The sequence below is a fragment of the Anopheles ziemanni genome, chromosome 3 (assembly GCF_943734765.1).
Source record: "Anopheles ziemanni chromosome 3, idAnoZiCoDA_A2_x.2, whole genome shotgun sequence".
Classification (NCBI taxonomy): Eukaryota; Metazoa; Arthropoda; class Insecta; order Diptera; family Culicidae; genus Anopheles; species Anopheles ziemanni.
This window is the reverse complement of record NC_080706.1, coordinates 1617671-1635737: the sequence shown is the minus strand read 5'-3', so window position 1 is coordinate 1635737 and position 18067 is coordinate 1617671. Positions and strand designations below refer to the sequence as shown.

The window sequence follows — 18067 nt, the reverse complement described above, 5'->3', positions numbered from 1 at the left end:
CAGTAGTATTTTGCAGTTTGATATGCGGGGGAATAAATTTTATCCCAAAACTTGTGTATCCGTTTGTCCTTGGCGTTCGCTAGTTCCACCTCTTGTTTGTAGGGGGGCAGCACCATTCTCTCTCTCTCGCTGTTTGCCCGGTTGCGATTGTTTACCAGGCAAAAGTTCGGATTCCTGTTTCGCACGCCCAACGCCAACCAACTCGCGAAAAAACGATTTCTCGAACTATCTCTCACAGCCTCAACGGGAAATATACCCTATTGCAAACGGCAAACAAAACGGACCAACACCGCAAACGGGGTCCCACACCTCGGTAGTCCATTCCAATTTCCAAACGGCGCTCGAGATTTGTGTCTGCGGTGCATTCGCTGCCATATTACTACAGCCGGTTTCTGATTGTCTAAGAGCTTGTGCATATACAGTTCGCTATGGAAGTATCCATTTGTTTGAGACAATCTGAAAAGAAGTGAACTGTTTAATTAGAACATGTTTGTAGCGGCATGCGAAACTGCGGATGATCGGTAAAAGAGTTGGTATTTCAATGACTATTGAGGGAGCAGTTGTTTAACTCCATTTTAGGTGGGTTTGTTTAGATATTATTGGATCCAAGGTGGATTAACTTACTTCATTTGAACTCTACGAGTAAGGAATAAAGTTTTTAATTGAAAAATGAAGTGGATGTACATTAATATTCCTCTGCAACAAGGACTGGTGGATGATGTTTTATTCAAACTCATATTATGTGTCGAAGCAAAACGTTCAATCGTAGCACGCTGTGCAATTATTTACAACCAACCGAATGGAAACTTTGGAGGCAAAGTCAAATATACCTTTTCATTTTTTGTTTTGTGCGACTGTGCTCGTTTGAGGTTGTTTTCCGTTTCGTTTCACGAACTCGCTCGAAAGCTTCCGAAAGCTAATCGTTCTTCGAGTCGATTTTGACACAAAATCCTCAAAGCCAGTAGTGGGGTGTGGGAAGAACGGTACACTTTCCGCTCCCACCATTGGAAAGAGGGTTGAGGGGATTCGGCGGGGCATCGGAAAAACGTAAGCGTTTGCTTGCACCGAGAGTCTGAACTTAATTTTCACATATCGGATGTGCCTTTGTGATACACATCAGAAGTTCCTATACGAGATTGGACAAGTGTGTGCATGTGTGTGTGTGTGTGTGTGGTAGCTTTTGCTAGTTAAACATAGAAATCTAATTAAAATTAAATCAAATGAAATTTAGATGAACATTCCCGTTGCGCGACGGGAACGCGTGCTCTGCCGACGAAACCGTCGAAACGGGAACCTCCCGCCAGTGATTTTTCCCACCGACACACACACACACACTACGTGCACGAAGTGCGACGGTGGCACCGACTTCCGGAAGGGGCGGCGGACGGTTTGACTTTCGTTGTTTTTCTTTTGTCGAAAATGTGTTTTACTTCTGGGTGGCGATGCAATGCTGCCGCCGCTTTATGCGAAACCGAAACCAACGAAGACGTAATTCAGTATCGAGAGGAAACGTGTGTGTGTGAGTGAACGGACGGAAGGAGGAACTCGGGATCCGTGCGGAAATCCTTTCGTTTCAAATTGTCTGGAACAAGATTTGCGCTAATCCTTTTGCACATCGTGTTTTCCGAAGCCATCGTCTCATTCCACACGAAGGCGACACAGTCGAGAGATTCGTTCCGTGCAAACTCCCCGGGACTATAAATAAAAATAAACAACTAGAAATTAAGTCCACTTGAATCTTATTAGGTATTAATTTTTGGCGGTTTCCTGGTTTCCTCGACATCCGGGCGGGAGGAAGAATTCTCAACTTTTGCGGAGCATCATTGGTCCTCCTTGCAGTCACTTTAGTCAGAGTCACACCGAAAGGGTAGCCTCACCGTGACTCTCGGGGTTCTGGCCAGTCCAGTGGACACTCCCACTCTTTCGCCCAAGGGCCGGTAGTAGCGCCGCGAAGGGAATTAATGTTATGGGTTTTCTATGCTAATTCTTGGTGTACACACTCACACCCTCTCTCTCATTCTCTCGGTCTATTCCCTTTCCACGGCCGCAAAACTTCAAAATGACCTCCCTCGGCACAACAATTATACCTCCAAAAACCGATTTCAGCGACGCCGCGATCCACTTACCGACAGATGATGCACTCCTTTCCGTTCTGGTACTGACCGTTCGGGCCCCAGCGCCGAGGCAATTCGATGATGGAGAAACCCTTCGTACCGGCCAGCGCTAGGAACGTTCCGTCCGTGGATGGAAGTATCTTTTCCACCGTGTAGTTCTGCGGTGCCGATGGAATCAGCGTCTGTGGGGTGTTCGAAATGAATGAGAAATTTAGCAGCAATAACAAAAAACAAACAGGGGAAGGGGAAAGGGATAGGGACAGGGACAAACGCTACCTTTCGCGACGACAATCTAATACCGATGGCTCGGCGAGCATGTCGGTTCGGGGTTTGGTAATTAAACAACGATTCAAATTCCCTCGCAATCTTTTCTACCGTTCGCAACTTTTCCGAACTTTCTCCCATTTTCATCGTCCTCCCCTCCCCCCCTAGTCCCTGTGTTCCGTTTGCCCGATCCCCGACCTGAGCGGCGTCTTAGCATAATCGGAACAAGAGGTGGCAATAAAAATTTTGAATTATAACGACAAACTCATCCACCGCCCGCCAACCCCCAACGACCCCGGCGGTCGTAATTCATTAATGAGGATCCTTTTTTTGCGGCAGCTGGCAGGACATCCCGCTGGGGGAAATGCCGCGGGACCCGAGGAGCTCGTTCGATAGGGCTTGTTTTTTTTAATGTTTGCCCATAAATATGAATAATAGATATAGACTGCTAATAAACTGTGTTCGAAGCGGGAGAAATTGTATCGATGTAGAAACCCGGACAGAATTCGCACCGGAGCCCGGACGCAAAAAAGTGGTGGAGAAAAAATAAATTTCAACGCATTGTTGAAAGAAAATGGCGTGTAATTAAAGAAAACTCTGGCGATTCAATTACTGAAGGAATGGTGGCGAATTGGGAAAGTGCTGGAAACGGGGGCATTGGACGTCCGCGCTGATAACTTGCCCTGAATGGGCCATGAAAAATTCGTTTTCGTTCCATTACAAACTGAAATATGGGAGTGCATTTATCAGAGCCCAACGAAAACATTTTATTCCGTTGACATTCGCGAGAAACCGAGAGGGAAAAAACAACCTGGATCTATAAAAGAAATATACTACGCTGCCATGAGAGACTGATTACACTCAATTATATTACATTAATCATGATCAGTAACAGGAATCGAAGCAGTTGCCTACCATATTTCAGCAATAGGAAAAAAATATATGATAGTCACAACTCCATTAGTTGATTATCTATCTCTTCATAGAGACAAGCGCCGTACACTTAACCCGGGCGAGTTCAGACCAACATCGCAAATATTTTGATTACCGATCCAGCGATACAATCAAGCCGATGGAGATGTCTCTCCGCGTGGCCTCATTTTTTTTCCTCCATCTCTCCGCCACCTTTCCTCCGTTCATTTGCATGATGATTTTTGTCTTCCCGTGTCCAAGCTCGATTATTACGCTGTGCCCGTTTTCACGCCCCACGTTTTCCTCCTTCCTGTCACATCCTGTTCCGCTTTTTGGGCTCGGAGGATATACTTTTACGCTATATTAACATCTCCATTACCGTGTCGTTTCGGGAAGGAAACATGGCCACACGACAAGGAAGCAGATCGCCTTCCTTATGCCACGGCCATCGATTTATCTTTCGCTGGCGCTCCGAAGTACTGATACAGTGCCTCGTTTCAATTTGATGGAACTTGGCCAAGGGTAGTTAGATAAAATTACATTACCTCCAGCCGAATGCCCATCGAAGGCAATGGCGTGATATGCAAAAGAAGGGACAAAAAAAAATTGCCCATTCCAGGGAACTTTCAGTCGTGTTTTTTTTTTCATTCTTCCTAGTTCCCTTCGGGCAACTCCCCGCGGCGCGGCGCTTTCCAGTGGGATAAGGGGTGGAGTTTTCCCTTGAAGGAACGGAAAAAATTGATTTTAAATCCTAGGTTTATTTTTTTCCCGTTTGTGGAGAAATATTCCGTTTTTTTTCTCCTGCGCAGCGATACTGGCGCTAAAAAGAAAGCGAAAAAGAGCGATATAAATAATGTATATACATTAGTCAATCTATTTGTGCCTCACCCCGTGGATGGTTCCAAGATCCGCCGTTTCTTGGGCGAACGTTGCCGAGCGCAACGACAACGGGCCATAAAAATTAAGCTGCTATTTTAATTTTCCATTCACATTAAAGAATTGTGCGAACCGTGGCATCGTGCGCGATCAAAATGCCAGGACCGGTGGGAGAAATGTGTTTCGTTCGCCTCGGTCTCGCGGTGGAATCTAAGCTCATATTCGCCATCGGGAGTGTTCTCCCGTCGCCGCCGTTCCCAGTCCCCAGGAGACGTATTCCGCAACAGTGGAGGGAAAATGATAAACTTTTGCCGATAATTTATGCATAGAGGTCAAACCGGGTCCGATGGACGATTGCCTCCGGTGTGTGCGCGTGGTGTTTTGGGGCTTTCGTCGTTGCGGGTCTCTCTCTCTGGAGTGTTGAGTGTTGTGTTGGAAACGCGGGTGAAATAAATTTGTCATCCCCGGTGCTTTTCCGCTTTTTCGCTCGACGCCGCAGGCGCCATCCGAGGCAATTGGGCAGCCAATTCGATGTGGTGTGCTGCTGCTCGACAGAAGCATTACTCATAATGAAATACATTTTAATTCGGAACTTCACGATTTTTGACGCATTGGACGGTCACACAATTCCCCGGACGCGAAACTGTGCAGCACATTTTTGTCTTGTAAGGTGTAATAATTCATGAAGCAAATTTTAATGCTGATTCATGCAGTCCCGAACATTAATATTTATGTTTAAGAAATTGGACTACGTCGTTTGCTTGTTCAACATTTGTAATAAACTCATTTATAGATGCCAAAGAATTGCGACAGATAACACTCTTTCACGGGCGTTGAAGTCTTTAGATTCTAGAAAATTTGTTGATTGACGGAAAAACCTTCTGTTTGCAAACCGACCAATGAACAACGCGCACAGAAGGAGAAAATCGCTTGCAAATTGAAATCCAATCGATCATTGATTTAGCTTCGCCTACTGTTGTACTTCCCAACGGAGTGGAAAATTCTCACAGCAACCTTCTCTTTCCTTCTTCCTCTCTCTTTCACTCTCTCACATTTTCCCTTTTCGTAGCTTTCTCCTGCGACCACCAATCCCCAGGCAGCATCCACCGGGACGTGAGCTGACACTTATCAGCGATTGGTTAGGATGTCGATTTTATGTCCTTCGACGCGCGGGGGAGAGTGAAATCGATCGATTACCCGGAGAGGCTCCCCAAGGGAGTAAGAACGAGCAGACAGTATAGTATGCGTATGCGAGCCCGAAAAACCCGCTCCATTGCCGGTGCCGGTGGAACTTGCGCCGTTGAATCCTTTTTTTTTACGGGTGCTTTAAAAAAAAACCACGCACTAAAAGAGTTAACATTTTGAGTTCACTTCAAAATTACCAATTAAAATGAATGAATCAAATGACATTGATAAAATTGGTTAAAGTAGCATAAAATAAATTGAAACCAAATCGTTGAATAGCTATACATGCTTGATATTAATTATTATATACATTTTCAAAGCAAGTATTGTCTTAAGAAACAAGGTGCTTATCTGTAAGCTTATCTCTATCAAATTCTTTTAAAAAGAACCAACCAACGAAGAGGGAAAATCAGACAGCCAGGGAACAGCCAGGGAATGTATGATCCTATCTCAATTTAACAATTTCTCCTTCTACCGCTCGCGGCGAACATTGCACCGGGATTCATCTACCTAAACATCAGCTCCTATTAGCCAAGAAACAAGTTCACCTATCAGATTTTTTGTCAGAAGCATAATAGCACCGACCCCTCGCGACCGTTTCTTCACTGACGCGTGGTGGAAAGGGGGATTTGGGGGGGAGCACGAGGTCGATTTTTTTTTTGTTATCATTAACAACCTATCATGGTGGTTGGGTGCAATGGGAGGAATCGGTCGCTAGGTCGCACTCGCAACGGAGGCCCTACGGCTCTGGTCTATAATTTCGCCGCATAAACATATACGATCCATTGTTGCTGGTGGTGGTGGCGAAGGGGCGAAGAGACCGCGCAGGAAGGACGCAGCATATTCGAACCGGGTACTGCTGTTGGAAAATCCAACGTTGGCCGGTTTGTGTGCATGGGAGCCGCTTATATTAACCTAGAATTAAAAGTCTGCTTTCTTCGCCTTAAGGATAAGACATACAATTTTTATAATTCATCGCGATGGAAAATGCGCCCCGGTGCAGGCAGTAGTCGTGGGAAGGGAGAAGGTAACGGAAGGTGGAGATGTTCATCTGACAAGGAGGAACGAACAACGAACAACAACGGTGAAAGAGTGGCGGTTCTTTTCCCTCAATCCCGCTTGTTTGAACCTACTATTTTTATTATTGTTGACCTTAAAAAAAAAAAAGCGAAAAACAAAACCATGGTTGTTGGTTTGGCTAAATCAGGGCAGCGTGCAGAAATGGAAATGGAAACGGGAACTCATCAGCGCCGGTCCCGCGCGAAGGAAATGCACTATTCCAATGGAAAGCGCCACCGGGCGTCTCCATCTGCCGGAATTCGTTTGTGACGAGCGATGGTGGACCCTGCAGGTGCCACCCGTTTTTTCATCTTTATGCGCCTTTCATGAAGCCAACCGAAGCAAGTTAAGTTACGCTCCCAACCTAACGCACCCCTCCCGTGTCCTTCCACTCCCACCCTGGTCAAGAGAGAGTGGATGGATGCCTTTTGCGTGCAGAAAACTCGAAAATTATTTATGATAATGTATATGCCCGTCTACTAAAAAGACCCGTTGTTGATAGTCGCTGGATGGTGGGATGGGGGGCGCAAGGGTTAGGCACGCCGTGCTGAAGGATGATCCAATAGTGGAGCGAGTTGGCGATGCATTTGGGGATGACACGAAGCGAACCCTCATCATATGGAACACTGCTTGCACGAGGCGACTGATTTGGGCGAATTAAAATCATCATCGTGGTTCTTGGGAAACTCGCACGCGGAGGAGTAAAAAAAAAACCTAAAAACAAGCAACAGGAAAGAAAGCGGAAAATTTGTTCACTTCATTTTTCCCTTCCTACCGCAGCGCTCCCTCCCCGCCAACGCATTTCTCGTCCCGCACTTCAATTCAAGTTGCAGAGAACAACATAAACCCACCAGCATCAACGTAATCATCAGAAGCATATCTCATGCTCCTCTTCGCCGTTATGTATGCGCCGTACATCTGTCCGCACATTCGGCTTCGGGGAAATTAGCCTTCTCTTCCGCTCAATGTGTGTGTGTGTGTGTGCTTTATGGACGTATGTTACGCCAGGATGGTTCCCGCAGGATGCCGGTACCGGAACCGGGTGCTTCCTTCGCGTCGTGTCGTGATTATCCAAGCTGAACATTCCCAATTAAAAATTTGTTTTTCTTAGCTAACAGCAACGGAATCCCCGCAAGAATGCGATGAGTTCCGTTTTATGCGATCCACTGCGATGACGGCTTCACAATCCTCCCAATCTGTCATATCGAAGAATGAACCGCAATGTTTCGGAGTCGTCACATGGGAATCTTTCTGCTGTAATATAGGCGAGCGAAGAAAAAATGTCTTTACAATAATATCGTGCAAAAACATTTTATCTCGGGAGTTGGGCTTGTTGTTTTACAATATATTGGAGACGATAAGACGACAAATACTAGACTCTGTCGCCATCGGAATCGTTCAATTTGATGACTCCTTGACTAGAGGCAAAATTCAAGTCGAACACATTAATTCGGATGCGTGACAATCCAAATAAATGGCCACATAACAAACTTACAATCGGTTAAATTGCACCATGCAGTGTACGGTAAACGGTGTGATAAGTTGAAAAGTTGCGTGATTCAGAAGAATCTGCAGACGAAAGAATGTTTTCGTTCGCAACGTATTTTGTCGTAAAACTTTATTTATTTTCGTCTTTGTCAGTCTGCATAATATTGAATGGCACTTCAAATGACATTGACGCCGTGACGAAAGACTCTTTTTTTTACAAACCCCTTTTGTTTGCGTTTGGTTTCCAGTAAACTCCTCCACGGAGTGCCAAGGAGGAGTGATATTGTTTCAATTACAAAGTAAATAGATTATTTCAATCACTCAAAGTGCGTGCCTCTCTGAAATTAGAAAGAATTTTCCATTGTCAAACACCGGCACGTAATGATCAAGAAGCAGAATCGTTTATCGCCGTAACAAGGCCTGCGGAAAAACAATCGTTTTGGGGGTAGTAAAAAAAATCCCATGCAATTTAGTATCACTTAACAAAATAATAAATAGCTTTACTTTCGTTTGAATGCCAATTTATGCACCCTTTTCTTGCACAACTACCATTCTGCGTGGTGACACGAGCCGAGATGAATCCGTTGGGTAACTCTTTTCCTACGATCAATTCCTCCAGAGACACCGGAGGCTTCCCTCGGAGGAGGTGTACGAACGAAAAAAAAACATTACCTCTCCAAAGAGGAATATTTTCACGAAATTTACATTTCTTTTTTTCACTTCTCCTTGCTGTAACATGGTCTCGTTTAGTTCGAGTCATTGCTGGAGCCAATAATCGGCCTTTCTCGACTTCTGCCACCAAGTACCACTCTTTACCGCCGGGTTGAGGAGGAAAAGGGCTGCCGAAGAGGCCATCAAAAGGACTATCATCTTCTCCTTTGGGGTGTTATTTGATTTTTTTTCCTCTCTTGTCGGTTCGACCCCATGAAACACGCCCGGAGTTCGCCGAACCGTGGCCGTGTTGATGAATCCTTTCTAATTTTGTTTGAATTTCACACCTCGTTATGAGATTTTTTTTTGTCCCGCTTCGCACAGAAAGTTCATGATAAAATGCAGGTGAATAAATAACCAACGGCACTCGCCCGTGAACAATAGCAACAACCGGGAACTAAATTAATTATTTTTGAACTTTTCCCAGCAGCGAAGCGGGGAGCGAGCGGCGGCGGCGGCGCAAATTGCCAATGGGAATTCACGCCATCGTAAATAAGTTTTCACCTTCAATTGACTTCCGTTTCGCTGGTCCTGTGAACGATTGGTATTTTTAATTTTAAAAAGTAAAGTGAAAATATCCTTATAGTGTGGGCAGGAGGAGGATACTAATTGTGCAAAGTTTCCTTACTGCATTTGAATAATTTCTTCGTTTTCCAGCTTGTCTTGTGTTCTATGTTTTAAACAAAATAACAACAAGGTATAGAGTTTACACGTCAAAGGTATAATTTTATCTGAATCTAGTACAAAAAACAAAACAAGGTTCGCCTAAAATATCGAAGTGAAATTTCTCTGATATTCAGCCTCAACAACAACAATCGTTGGGGGAGCAATAATGAAACAAGCCAGAAAACGTTGTGTGTGTGTGCGGGACACAAAAACTTAAATGAGAAATGAATGGAAAATATAATTACACCTGTTCTGGCTGCACTTTCAAGTGGCGCGAAAAACACTTTTCTTCGCATGTCGCTGCTCTATGGTATGCACCTTCGGCCAAGCCTAGAATTGCTGGTGGCGAGCAAGAGGAGTGGTGCAAAAAATACATCAAACAAACAGGCCAGTGGTAAAAACACAAAACAACCACGGAGAATCAAAAAGGTGGCAGAAAAAGCGCCCATTGCCACAAGAGGGGGAGTTGGGAATCTCTGTCGGAAGGAAAAGAGAAGCAAGATCGGATGGGGTTTTTTGCTACCCCGTGGGACGATGCTAGAAAAACCCGTCGTGACTCTTGTTTGGCGGCCTTTTGCACCCTCTCTCGTGAACGCGAAGAAATGCGGATGCGAGTTGGTATAGATGGAATTGGTTCCCTTTTTTGGTTTGCACGCATCGAGAGAGGGGTGGCGAGGGGTAGGGAAAACCACGAGGAACATATTCGTCAGACTCGTCGTTCGAAAACGTGGAAAGTGAGCGAAAACGAACGCCGTCCGCAGGAGTGTGTACTTGTGCATGCATGAAGGCCTCTTGCGGGTTCCTTTGACTTCCGCATGTAGATTTTTCTTTGGCCCTCACTCACGTCGTCGTCGTTGTCGTCGTCGTCGTCGAGGAGGGAGGGGTGGCCTTGTGGTGGTGGGCATTGCGGTTGTTGTGCCCGCGGTTGCGGCTTTTCCGTGGCCGATCCAACGTGCCGTTGCAGGAAACCGGAACCGGACGGAGATCTCGGTCGGCAATAATTATAATCATAAATCGGTTAGAGATTTGTAGCAGCCAAGTGCGACAAGACCGTCGCCCTCCGGCCGTCCTATTCGTGCGAAATACCGCAAGCGGTCCATACTTCAGTGCGTCATCCACGGGAGAAAAAAAATTACAAACGATTCTTAGCAATGGCTGGAATGCTAAAATCACCAAAGCGAATCGCGTTGATGTTGGCGCCGCGTTCAGCGGCCCACTGGAGCACACACATCATCCTCTTCGCAATTGAAAACTACAAACAGAGGGGAAAAAAAGAAGTGAAATAAATAAAATTACAAAGCATCAAAACCCACGCGCTTCGTCGGGGAAAACTCATTCCCGGAAGTGCAAGCCCGGGCCTCTCAAGGAGTTTCCGTTTGAACCGGGGCCGAACTGTGTGAGAAGCACAAAATTACGGCATTATCATAAAAGACGCGACAAACTTGAATTTTCCACTTCATCGAAGTTCACCGGATTCTTTACCGCAGGAGGAAAATGTGACGTTAGACTGAAAAAGGTCGACGGTAAAGTAGGCGTCTATATCGCGAAATCATTTTGTCAGCATGTTTCAGTGTTTTTAGCAGTATAATGTTTGTATGATTCAAATATACATGAATTTTTATCCACCATTTCAGTGAAACATATACTGCAGCGGAAATACGTTTGTGGAATAACTGTTATGGATTACGTTTGATTGTGAAGGGCTAGAAATAAATGTATTGGAACCTTATTAGCACCTTCGAGCGGAACACCTAATCCTCCAGATCTCCAGCATCAATATCACTGCATCCCGCTCGTAGTGAACGATAAATAGGCCCATCAACGGACGGTGCGACGATGATGGGGGAAAATCAAATCAACATCCTCCGCGATGCCTCCTCGGGAGACTGAGTGGACTGCCGTTTCCCAGGAGACACGACACGGGGCACGGCCGTTTCGTCAGAACGGCGCGTCGAGCAGGGCATAATAAAAAAGAGGCGGAAAACACTCTAACCATCCCGCCGTCAGCCCATTATCCACCCGGAAGCGGATGTAGTAACAGATGTTTACCCATCAGCCTTGACAAATGGCCTGTGAATTAAATTGGTTAATAGATGATGGATACGTATCAGAAACATCACACCCCGGACTCGACCTGCTTTTTTTTTTGATGATCGAAGGAGATAAGAGAGGAGCCATATTTTGACTGCCTTTCCGGCCTTTATTTCCCCCCGCTCTTTCCCGTGGGTTCCATTTATTGGCCACCCGCCGAATCCACCTCTACTGATGGATGGTGGAGTTGGTGGTGGCAGCTGAAGGCACTCTCGACCTGAGGTGACGTTGACCATCATCATAATAATAGATCATTATATCGTTAGGGACATCAGAGGGGAAAACAAAACAGCAACAAAAAATGTTACTACGTCGAAGATGATGAGGAAGACATCAGGCGGATCACTTTCCATAACGTCGTCACGGGTAAAGGCCAGTGGTACGGCAGTCGGTTACGGAAGAGCCCAGCGAAATGACCAGAACCGCCAGCCTTTTGCGTCCGGACGGCGATGGCCACCGATAGGTCGAAAGTAAATTGGATCATGTCAGAGCATTTTGGAGGTGTCGGGACCAACCAAGGACCTTTCCTGCGCCGGTCGATGATGCATAGATGATTGAGAACATTGTGCCATGCATAGCTATTAGGGAAGGGCCTAGGTTTGGGCTCTCTCTCCCAACCGTCTCGGGGAAAATAATTTGGCAACGGGAGCGAGAAAGGGAAACAGTAGTGCAGCTCGTTACCGAATAAAATGACTATATTTACGATTATTACCTTCCTTTCGTAGGTGTTGAATCGTTTAGAGAAGGAAATGAGAGTGCTTTTCTCTGCGAAAGCGGGAGGAGAGTTTTCAATTTTCGTCCATTGCACACCGCTTTGACTGCATCTTTCGGTTCAGCGAAATGCAGCAAAGATATTAACAACGAATGGGGCTTTTTATGTAAATTGACTTCACTATTGTGCACAGGTACACATTATAAAAAAAAACAAAACCGACGAAAAACCAAGGCGATACTGCTCCACAGGGGGGTTTTCATCTCTCCGTCGGTAGTGATAAGTTTTTATCATCTCGTTCATGGGCTCTGCAAGAATCTACTGGGAAGAGATGAAAACGGATAAGTCCGTTGCGAAAGTTAAAATAAATTGGTGAAGCTAGCGACCAATGGAATTAAATCATAGAAGCAATATTCGAGACCAGTTTGATATTTTTTCCGCACAAAGGGAAAGAATTATTTTCTTCCGTTTATTCGAAAATCCTAATGCTGATCTTTCCTTTCCTCTGTAGAAATTTTACATTTTTACGGGTGTCGTGGGGTTTGCTATCAAACAAACAAACAACAAACCCACGGGGAAGATAGTAGCTATGTATTAATTAATCTCAAATCTTTGTCCCATAGCATCGAACAAAGGGAATGAAATCTTGCATGTCAACAAACAAGCCCGTGGTCCCACGCCACAACCGTCACAAGGAAGCTACATATTTCCTCGTTCATACCCTAACAAGGACACGCGCTAGAAACTTTCCATCAAACATAACCACCACCATCATCCCTGTGACGGAATCTTAGGCCGTTCTGTGCGACGTTGAGCTGTTCGAGCTGAATGTTTGATGATAGGTTGTAATACCATTTTTATCTATTTCTTTTTCCCTCACATCCAGCCAGCTAATAATCAACGCGCGCGATGTCTTCAAATTTTCACTCCCACTGCCGGCCGTTTCCAGCCACAAACCGTCTTTGTGTCTTATTGCCTAACCCCCCCTCGCCGTCTGCTCCACACTACGAAGGAGAGCTCGGGAAAAGATTACGCTTTTCAAAAGGCCACCACCAAGAACGGCCGGAGCCACGGCGGAGTCAAACCATTGTCAAGTGGAGGGTTTCTTTTTAAAATTCTTCTCTTCCGTGCGCGCAGTTCGATCCGTGAGTTCGCACGAAAAGGGGGGGAGGCGACCGTTCAAGGAAGGGTGGATATTCCGGTGATTCGGTGGGATAAATGTTCGTCCCTTTTATGATGTATTTGTTCTATGTGATATTGTGCGGCAAACCTCCGGCGGTGGCCACGCTTTTCCAGCAGCAGGAGCAGTAAGCAGAGGATCAAATACACAAAAATCATAGCCACATACACACACATACATGTGAGTGGCGGGACATTTCAACGTTGCTCCTGAAATCTGCTCCATTCAGCCAATCTTTGTCCGGACTTTATCCATTCAGCTCATCGAATTTCCAACACGAACAACGGCACGATGGCGGTTGGTAAGAGCGGGGGACACATGATAAACTCGAGCAGTGACAATCGGAAGGCAAATAAAAAGAAACCTCAAGACAAACGGCTTCCATCACTACTTTCTTATTCAACACTCGATTCGAGCGACTCCGTGTCCCGTGGCAGGATGTCCATCTTTGTCTTCTGCTGCCACCACTGCCGCCTTCGTTCGTTCCGTATCGTGTGGAGTGTGCTTTAGTCTACAAATAAAAATGTGCTTTAGACATCGAGTGATCTCGCCACAGAAAGTGTGTGTGCTTGAAGATGAACGGAACACGCTCGCACGGTACGGCATCGTTGCTCACACATATCTCCACCGAATTCATACAATTTTCGACGCCCCCACTCCTGCGCCATTGTCGAATGGGATGGATGTGGACAGCAGCAATCGGCCTACCGTTGGCAGGACAATACCAACAACAGGCAGGCGATAGGCGGTGGAGGTGGGTGATGGGTTGGCAATCGTCATAAATTTTCCCGCAGTTAGATTCGCAGCTACTCTGTAGAATCCTTGCTGGCACCGTGGGGGAGATGGCATGCGGGACCACAATCGGATAACTTTTTACACAGTTATGTAAGCGAACCTCCCAAATGGTTGGATGGGAATAATGGTTTTCTTCGAAAGGTATTTCTGTTTCGAAACTAAGTAGGAGAAGAGGATTAGAGTGGTCTAAATGAAAAGAAGTTATCTTGATGGATCAATGAGGAGTCAATACGACGTGGCAATCGATACGTCAAATACACTAGGAGTGGTAAATGGATATAACTCCCGATGAATTATTGCAAACGACGAGTAGAATGTTCGTTCGTTTCAACAACGTACACGAATGGAACAAAATCTCTTAGCTTCACTTCAGCCTTCATATTCTGAATACCAAAAAAGTGCCCTAGAAGGGAATCCTTCCTCTTGCATCGAGAAAGGTATCTCATTGCAGAAACTTCCCACTTCCTAAACACCCCAAAAAAGAAAAGACACTGTCAACGGTAAAGGAAGTCAGCAAGATGACAGTAAATATATCAAAGATGTTGAAATGGATTCCCATGACAAAGCTCGGTGCCTGCTTCTAGGACCGGGGTTCGCTCATCGGTCGGTTGCCCACCCGGTCGGTCCGGAGGAGATGCAGCCACGGTGTGCCGTTGCAAGGCCGGCGAATCGAGACGCAAAACTTCGGCAAAGAGGGAACATAAAAGTGGAGTGATAATTTTTAAAATATTATAAAAAGAATGAACTACCAGCAACAGCAGGCACCACCAGCAGGTTTGGATGGTAGTTGGTATCGTTTTCTTTCTCTTTCTCTCATACACACTTTGTTGCACTCCTCTGCCCAGCCACAAATCCGGAACAGTGGTGCAGCTTCTTTCGGGCCAGCGTCGGCGCTTCGTAGGGCGCGCGTGTGTTGGCGTAGAGGAGTAAGAAATGGGAAAAGTTCCGTTTTTTCCTTCGCAGCTCGACGAAGGCAGGCTCGTTCTAGTGATCAAGAAATACGTGCAGAACTATCTTCCAGGAATCGGAAGTGCTGTGAGAGAGAGAGAGTGGCCCTTCAAAGGGGGTGTGGGGTTCGGGGGAAAAAGGAATTATTTTATTATTACGATGAGTGTGGGTACAATTTATACTTTTGAGATACTATTATTAGTGCAGTTGCGAAATTTCTTAATACTTCCGTAATTAAGGCTTTCTGGTGCCGGTAGTCAGTGCTTGTTTTTACTGCTTCCACGATTTTATGACCCGCTCACCGCTCATCGACCCGAACACGATGGGCCGCCCGAGAAGACCCCGGGAACGTATTGCTTTTCCAAGGAGAATGCCTTTTTGACGCCGTATACACCGCGCGGTGCGTTTTAATGTCACACTAAATCTGATGATCGACGTGACATAATCATTATCACATCCCGAAGCATATTGATGGCCATGCCACAAAAGCGCGGCATGAGTTCACGCGAGTGAAGATTTGGTCACCGGATGGTGGCTGTGTAACGTTCGCTGCTTTCCGCTGGATGTCGACTACCTTTTAGCCGACCATAGAGGATGGAGGAACATTGGACTGCAGAGAAACACCTTGGGGGGTTATAATTTTATAAATGGGTTGGGGATGAAAATTTATGAGCCTCCAGCCTATTCGCTCGTCCGGGACATAAATTTGTGAATGATAAAATAAGTTGCGCTTCTCCCCACCAGGGTTTAAAGGTAACGGCATTGCGAGGCAACACACAAGGTCACTAGATGAGGGAAAAGTTAAAAAAATATGTATTTTTGAGATGAATTGGTTTTCCTTCATCATATTTGTCACACGGCATTGGACGTTAAACTTTTTCCGACGGACCGTAGATCATCATGAAGGATGTATTAATATTTTTTTAATCTACTGATAGGAATGCGAAACCATGAAAAAATAAAAAGATACAACTCTCGATCACTAAATAATTGTTAGAATAAAAGTAAAACTGTAATATTTCCAGGTGCCTAGCAATAGATCTTCCGAATCGTTATATTTGTCTCATAGTAACGATAAACCAAAACAAATCATTTTTAAACTGATTTATGCCTGTTTTACAGCAATTTCAGCTCTATTAGCCGGTAGGTCAAAAACGCATTTTATTTTTTTATCACGTTACTCTCATCTCTCCCTTGCCACTACTACCCTCGTCCCACATGAATCGTTAGCCCAAAAAACGTTCGAAGTTGTAACGGCTCCGGTGGCACATTGCTTAAAGCGCGAAACCGCCATCGCCAGGAAAATGATATCATTTTTATGGATTGGCAGACCGAGAATGACAAAAAAGTAGCCAATGTGATCACCCTCAGGCGAATGAATGTTAATCATTGCTGCTCGGTAATTTGGCCAAGAGGTAGAACGCTATAGATGCAAGAAAAAAAAACGAAAGTTAAGTAATCGACCCCCGGAACGGAACGGATAGGCACGCGGCATCGCAGTCGGTGTTGTGCACCTTCCTGCGGGAAACGACGAGGACCGAGAAAATCCATTATTATCAAACTTTCTTTCTATGACCACCCGTGCGCGGTTCGGGAAGGAAAGCGTAATAAAATTTCCTTCCTATAATTTAAATCGCTCTCGCTCAAATGCCGAATGGAAGTACTCGGGCGGAGGTCGGGCAATCTTAGCGGTACGAAATGGAAATTCGTTTTCGGTTCCTTTTTAGGACCGCGAGAGATAAAACCGTGCACCATTTTGAGGAAAGAATGGGGTGGATCAGCAGCATGAAAAAATAAAAGTAAGCATAGCTACATGTAAATCGGCGCTGATGGAAGAAAAAACCATACCATAATGAAGTGAACCACCGATATTCGTGTCCGTAAGCGGGTGCCACAAGGACTCCTTTTGCGATTGCATATAATTTAAGATTATGGTCATAAAGGCTAATTAGACCGATAAATAATCCATTATTATTTGATAAACTGCCGGCATCGAAACTTGCTGTTGCGAACAAAATGTCATCCAAATTGTAGGTGCTTAAATAATGAAATGCTAGTGTTTACCTGAAAGGCGAACATTTTTTCTACGTTTACCAGCTGTCAAAAATGTTTGGTGTTAGCGGATGGGCCATTTTAGAGGTTATGTAGGACCGGTTAACAATTCAAAGGGAATTAATGCGCATTACCTGATGATTCAGTTGCTCCTGCTTATGAGAAGTTGCGGCACGCCAATTTAACACCATGATGCAACAGTTCTTTGCATTCCACACGAACAACATATCGTCTTTCGATTCCACCAAGTTTTGCGTATGTTTATGGTCGTCGGGAAAACAATCCCGGGCCACTTGAAACATTTTGGTAGCATTGAAGCCAAAACTGTCCGTTTTCGAAGCCATATTAAGTTGCTTCGTTTTTCTGTTCAATAAGCAGCACTGATAGGTCACCAATTTCCGCGTTTTTCACAATTATACAGGTAATTACACGACGAAACTAAGACTGTGCGAATTGAATCAAAACAAAACAAGCGCGGCGAACAAGGATCGTATCGTTCCAGGTGGACTCATCAAGAGTGTGAACGTCAAAACAACGATTCCGCGAACCCACGTCTCACGAACTTTGTGGAACGAACGGACTAACTTAGTCCCCTATCCTAGTTCCACTTTCAAGATAATGCAAAAACGTGGAAAAATGTTTATTATTTATTAATTTTATATAATTTATTGTTTTTGTGAGTAGGACATGTGATCGAAATAAACAGAAGAACATTGGTATATATTTGAACACAGTTATATCACATACAGTAGGGTAGCTTTTATATTTATGGTTCATAATTTTAAAATTTATTTTTCTTTATTTATTCGTGATTGATTTGCTCGGGCCTAATCAGTGTGAATAAGTAATCAGCTAAATTGTATGGCGATTACGGATATCGTTAGAATAAAAAGCGTAATTATAAAACAGGTTTTAAATGATTTGCGTTGCAAGGGTGTTAAGGCTTATTGCTGGCTTGGCTGATTTGCAACTTGCACTACGGTGATTTGTATTCAAAAGATCTTGGAGAAAAAC

The 18067-nt window shown here is 44.9% G+C and overlaps 1 protein-coding gene across 1 annotated transcript in view; it reads right to left on the bottom strand.

Moving 5' to 3' along the window:
• LOC131289235 (nuclear pore complex protein Nup88) overlaps nucleotides 1-17397 on the bottom strand; it is a 49166-nt gene extending 31769 nt beyond the window's left edge. The window contains exons 1-2 of the mRNA XM_058318446.1: nucleotides 17188-17397; nucleotides 2127-2296 (exon numbers count right to left, since the gene is read on the bottom strand). Coding sequence (XP_058174429.1) covers nucleotides 2127-2296; nucleotides 17188-17397 — 380 coding nt within the window. The remainder of the gene's footprint in view (nucleotides 1-2126; nucleotides 2297-17187) is intronic.
• Between the last annotated feature and the right edge of the window lie 670 nt (nucleotides 17398-18067).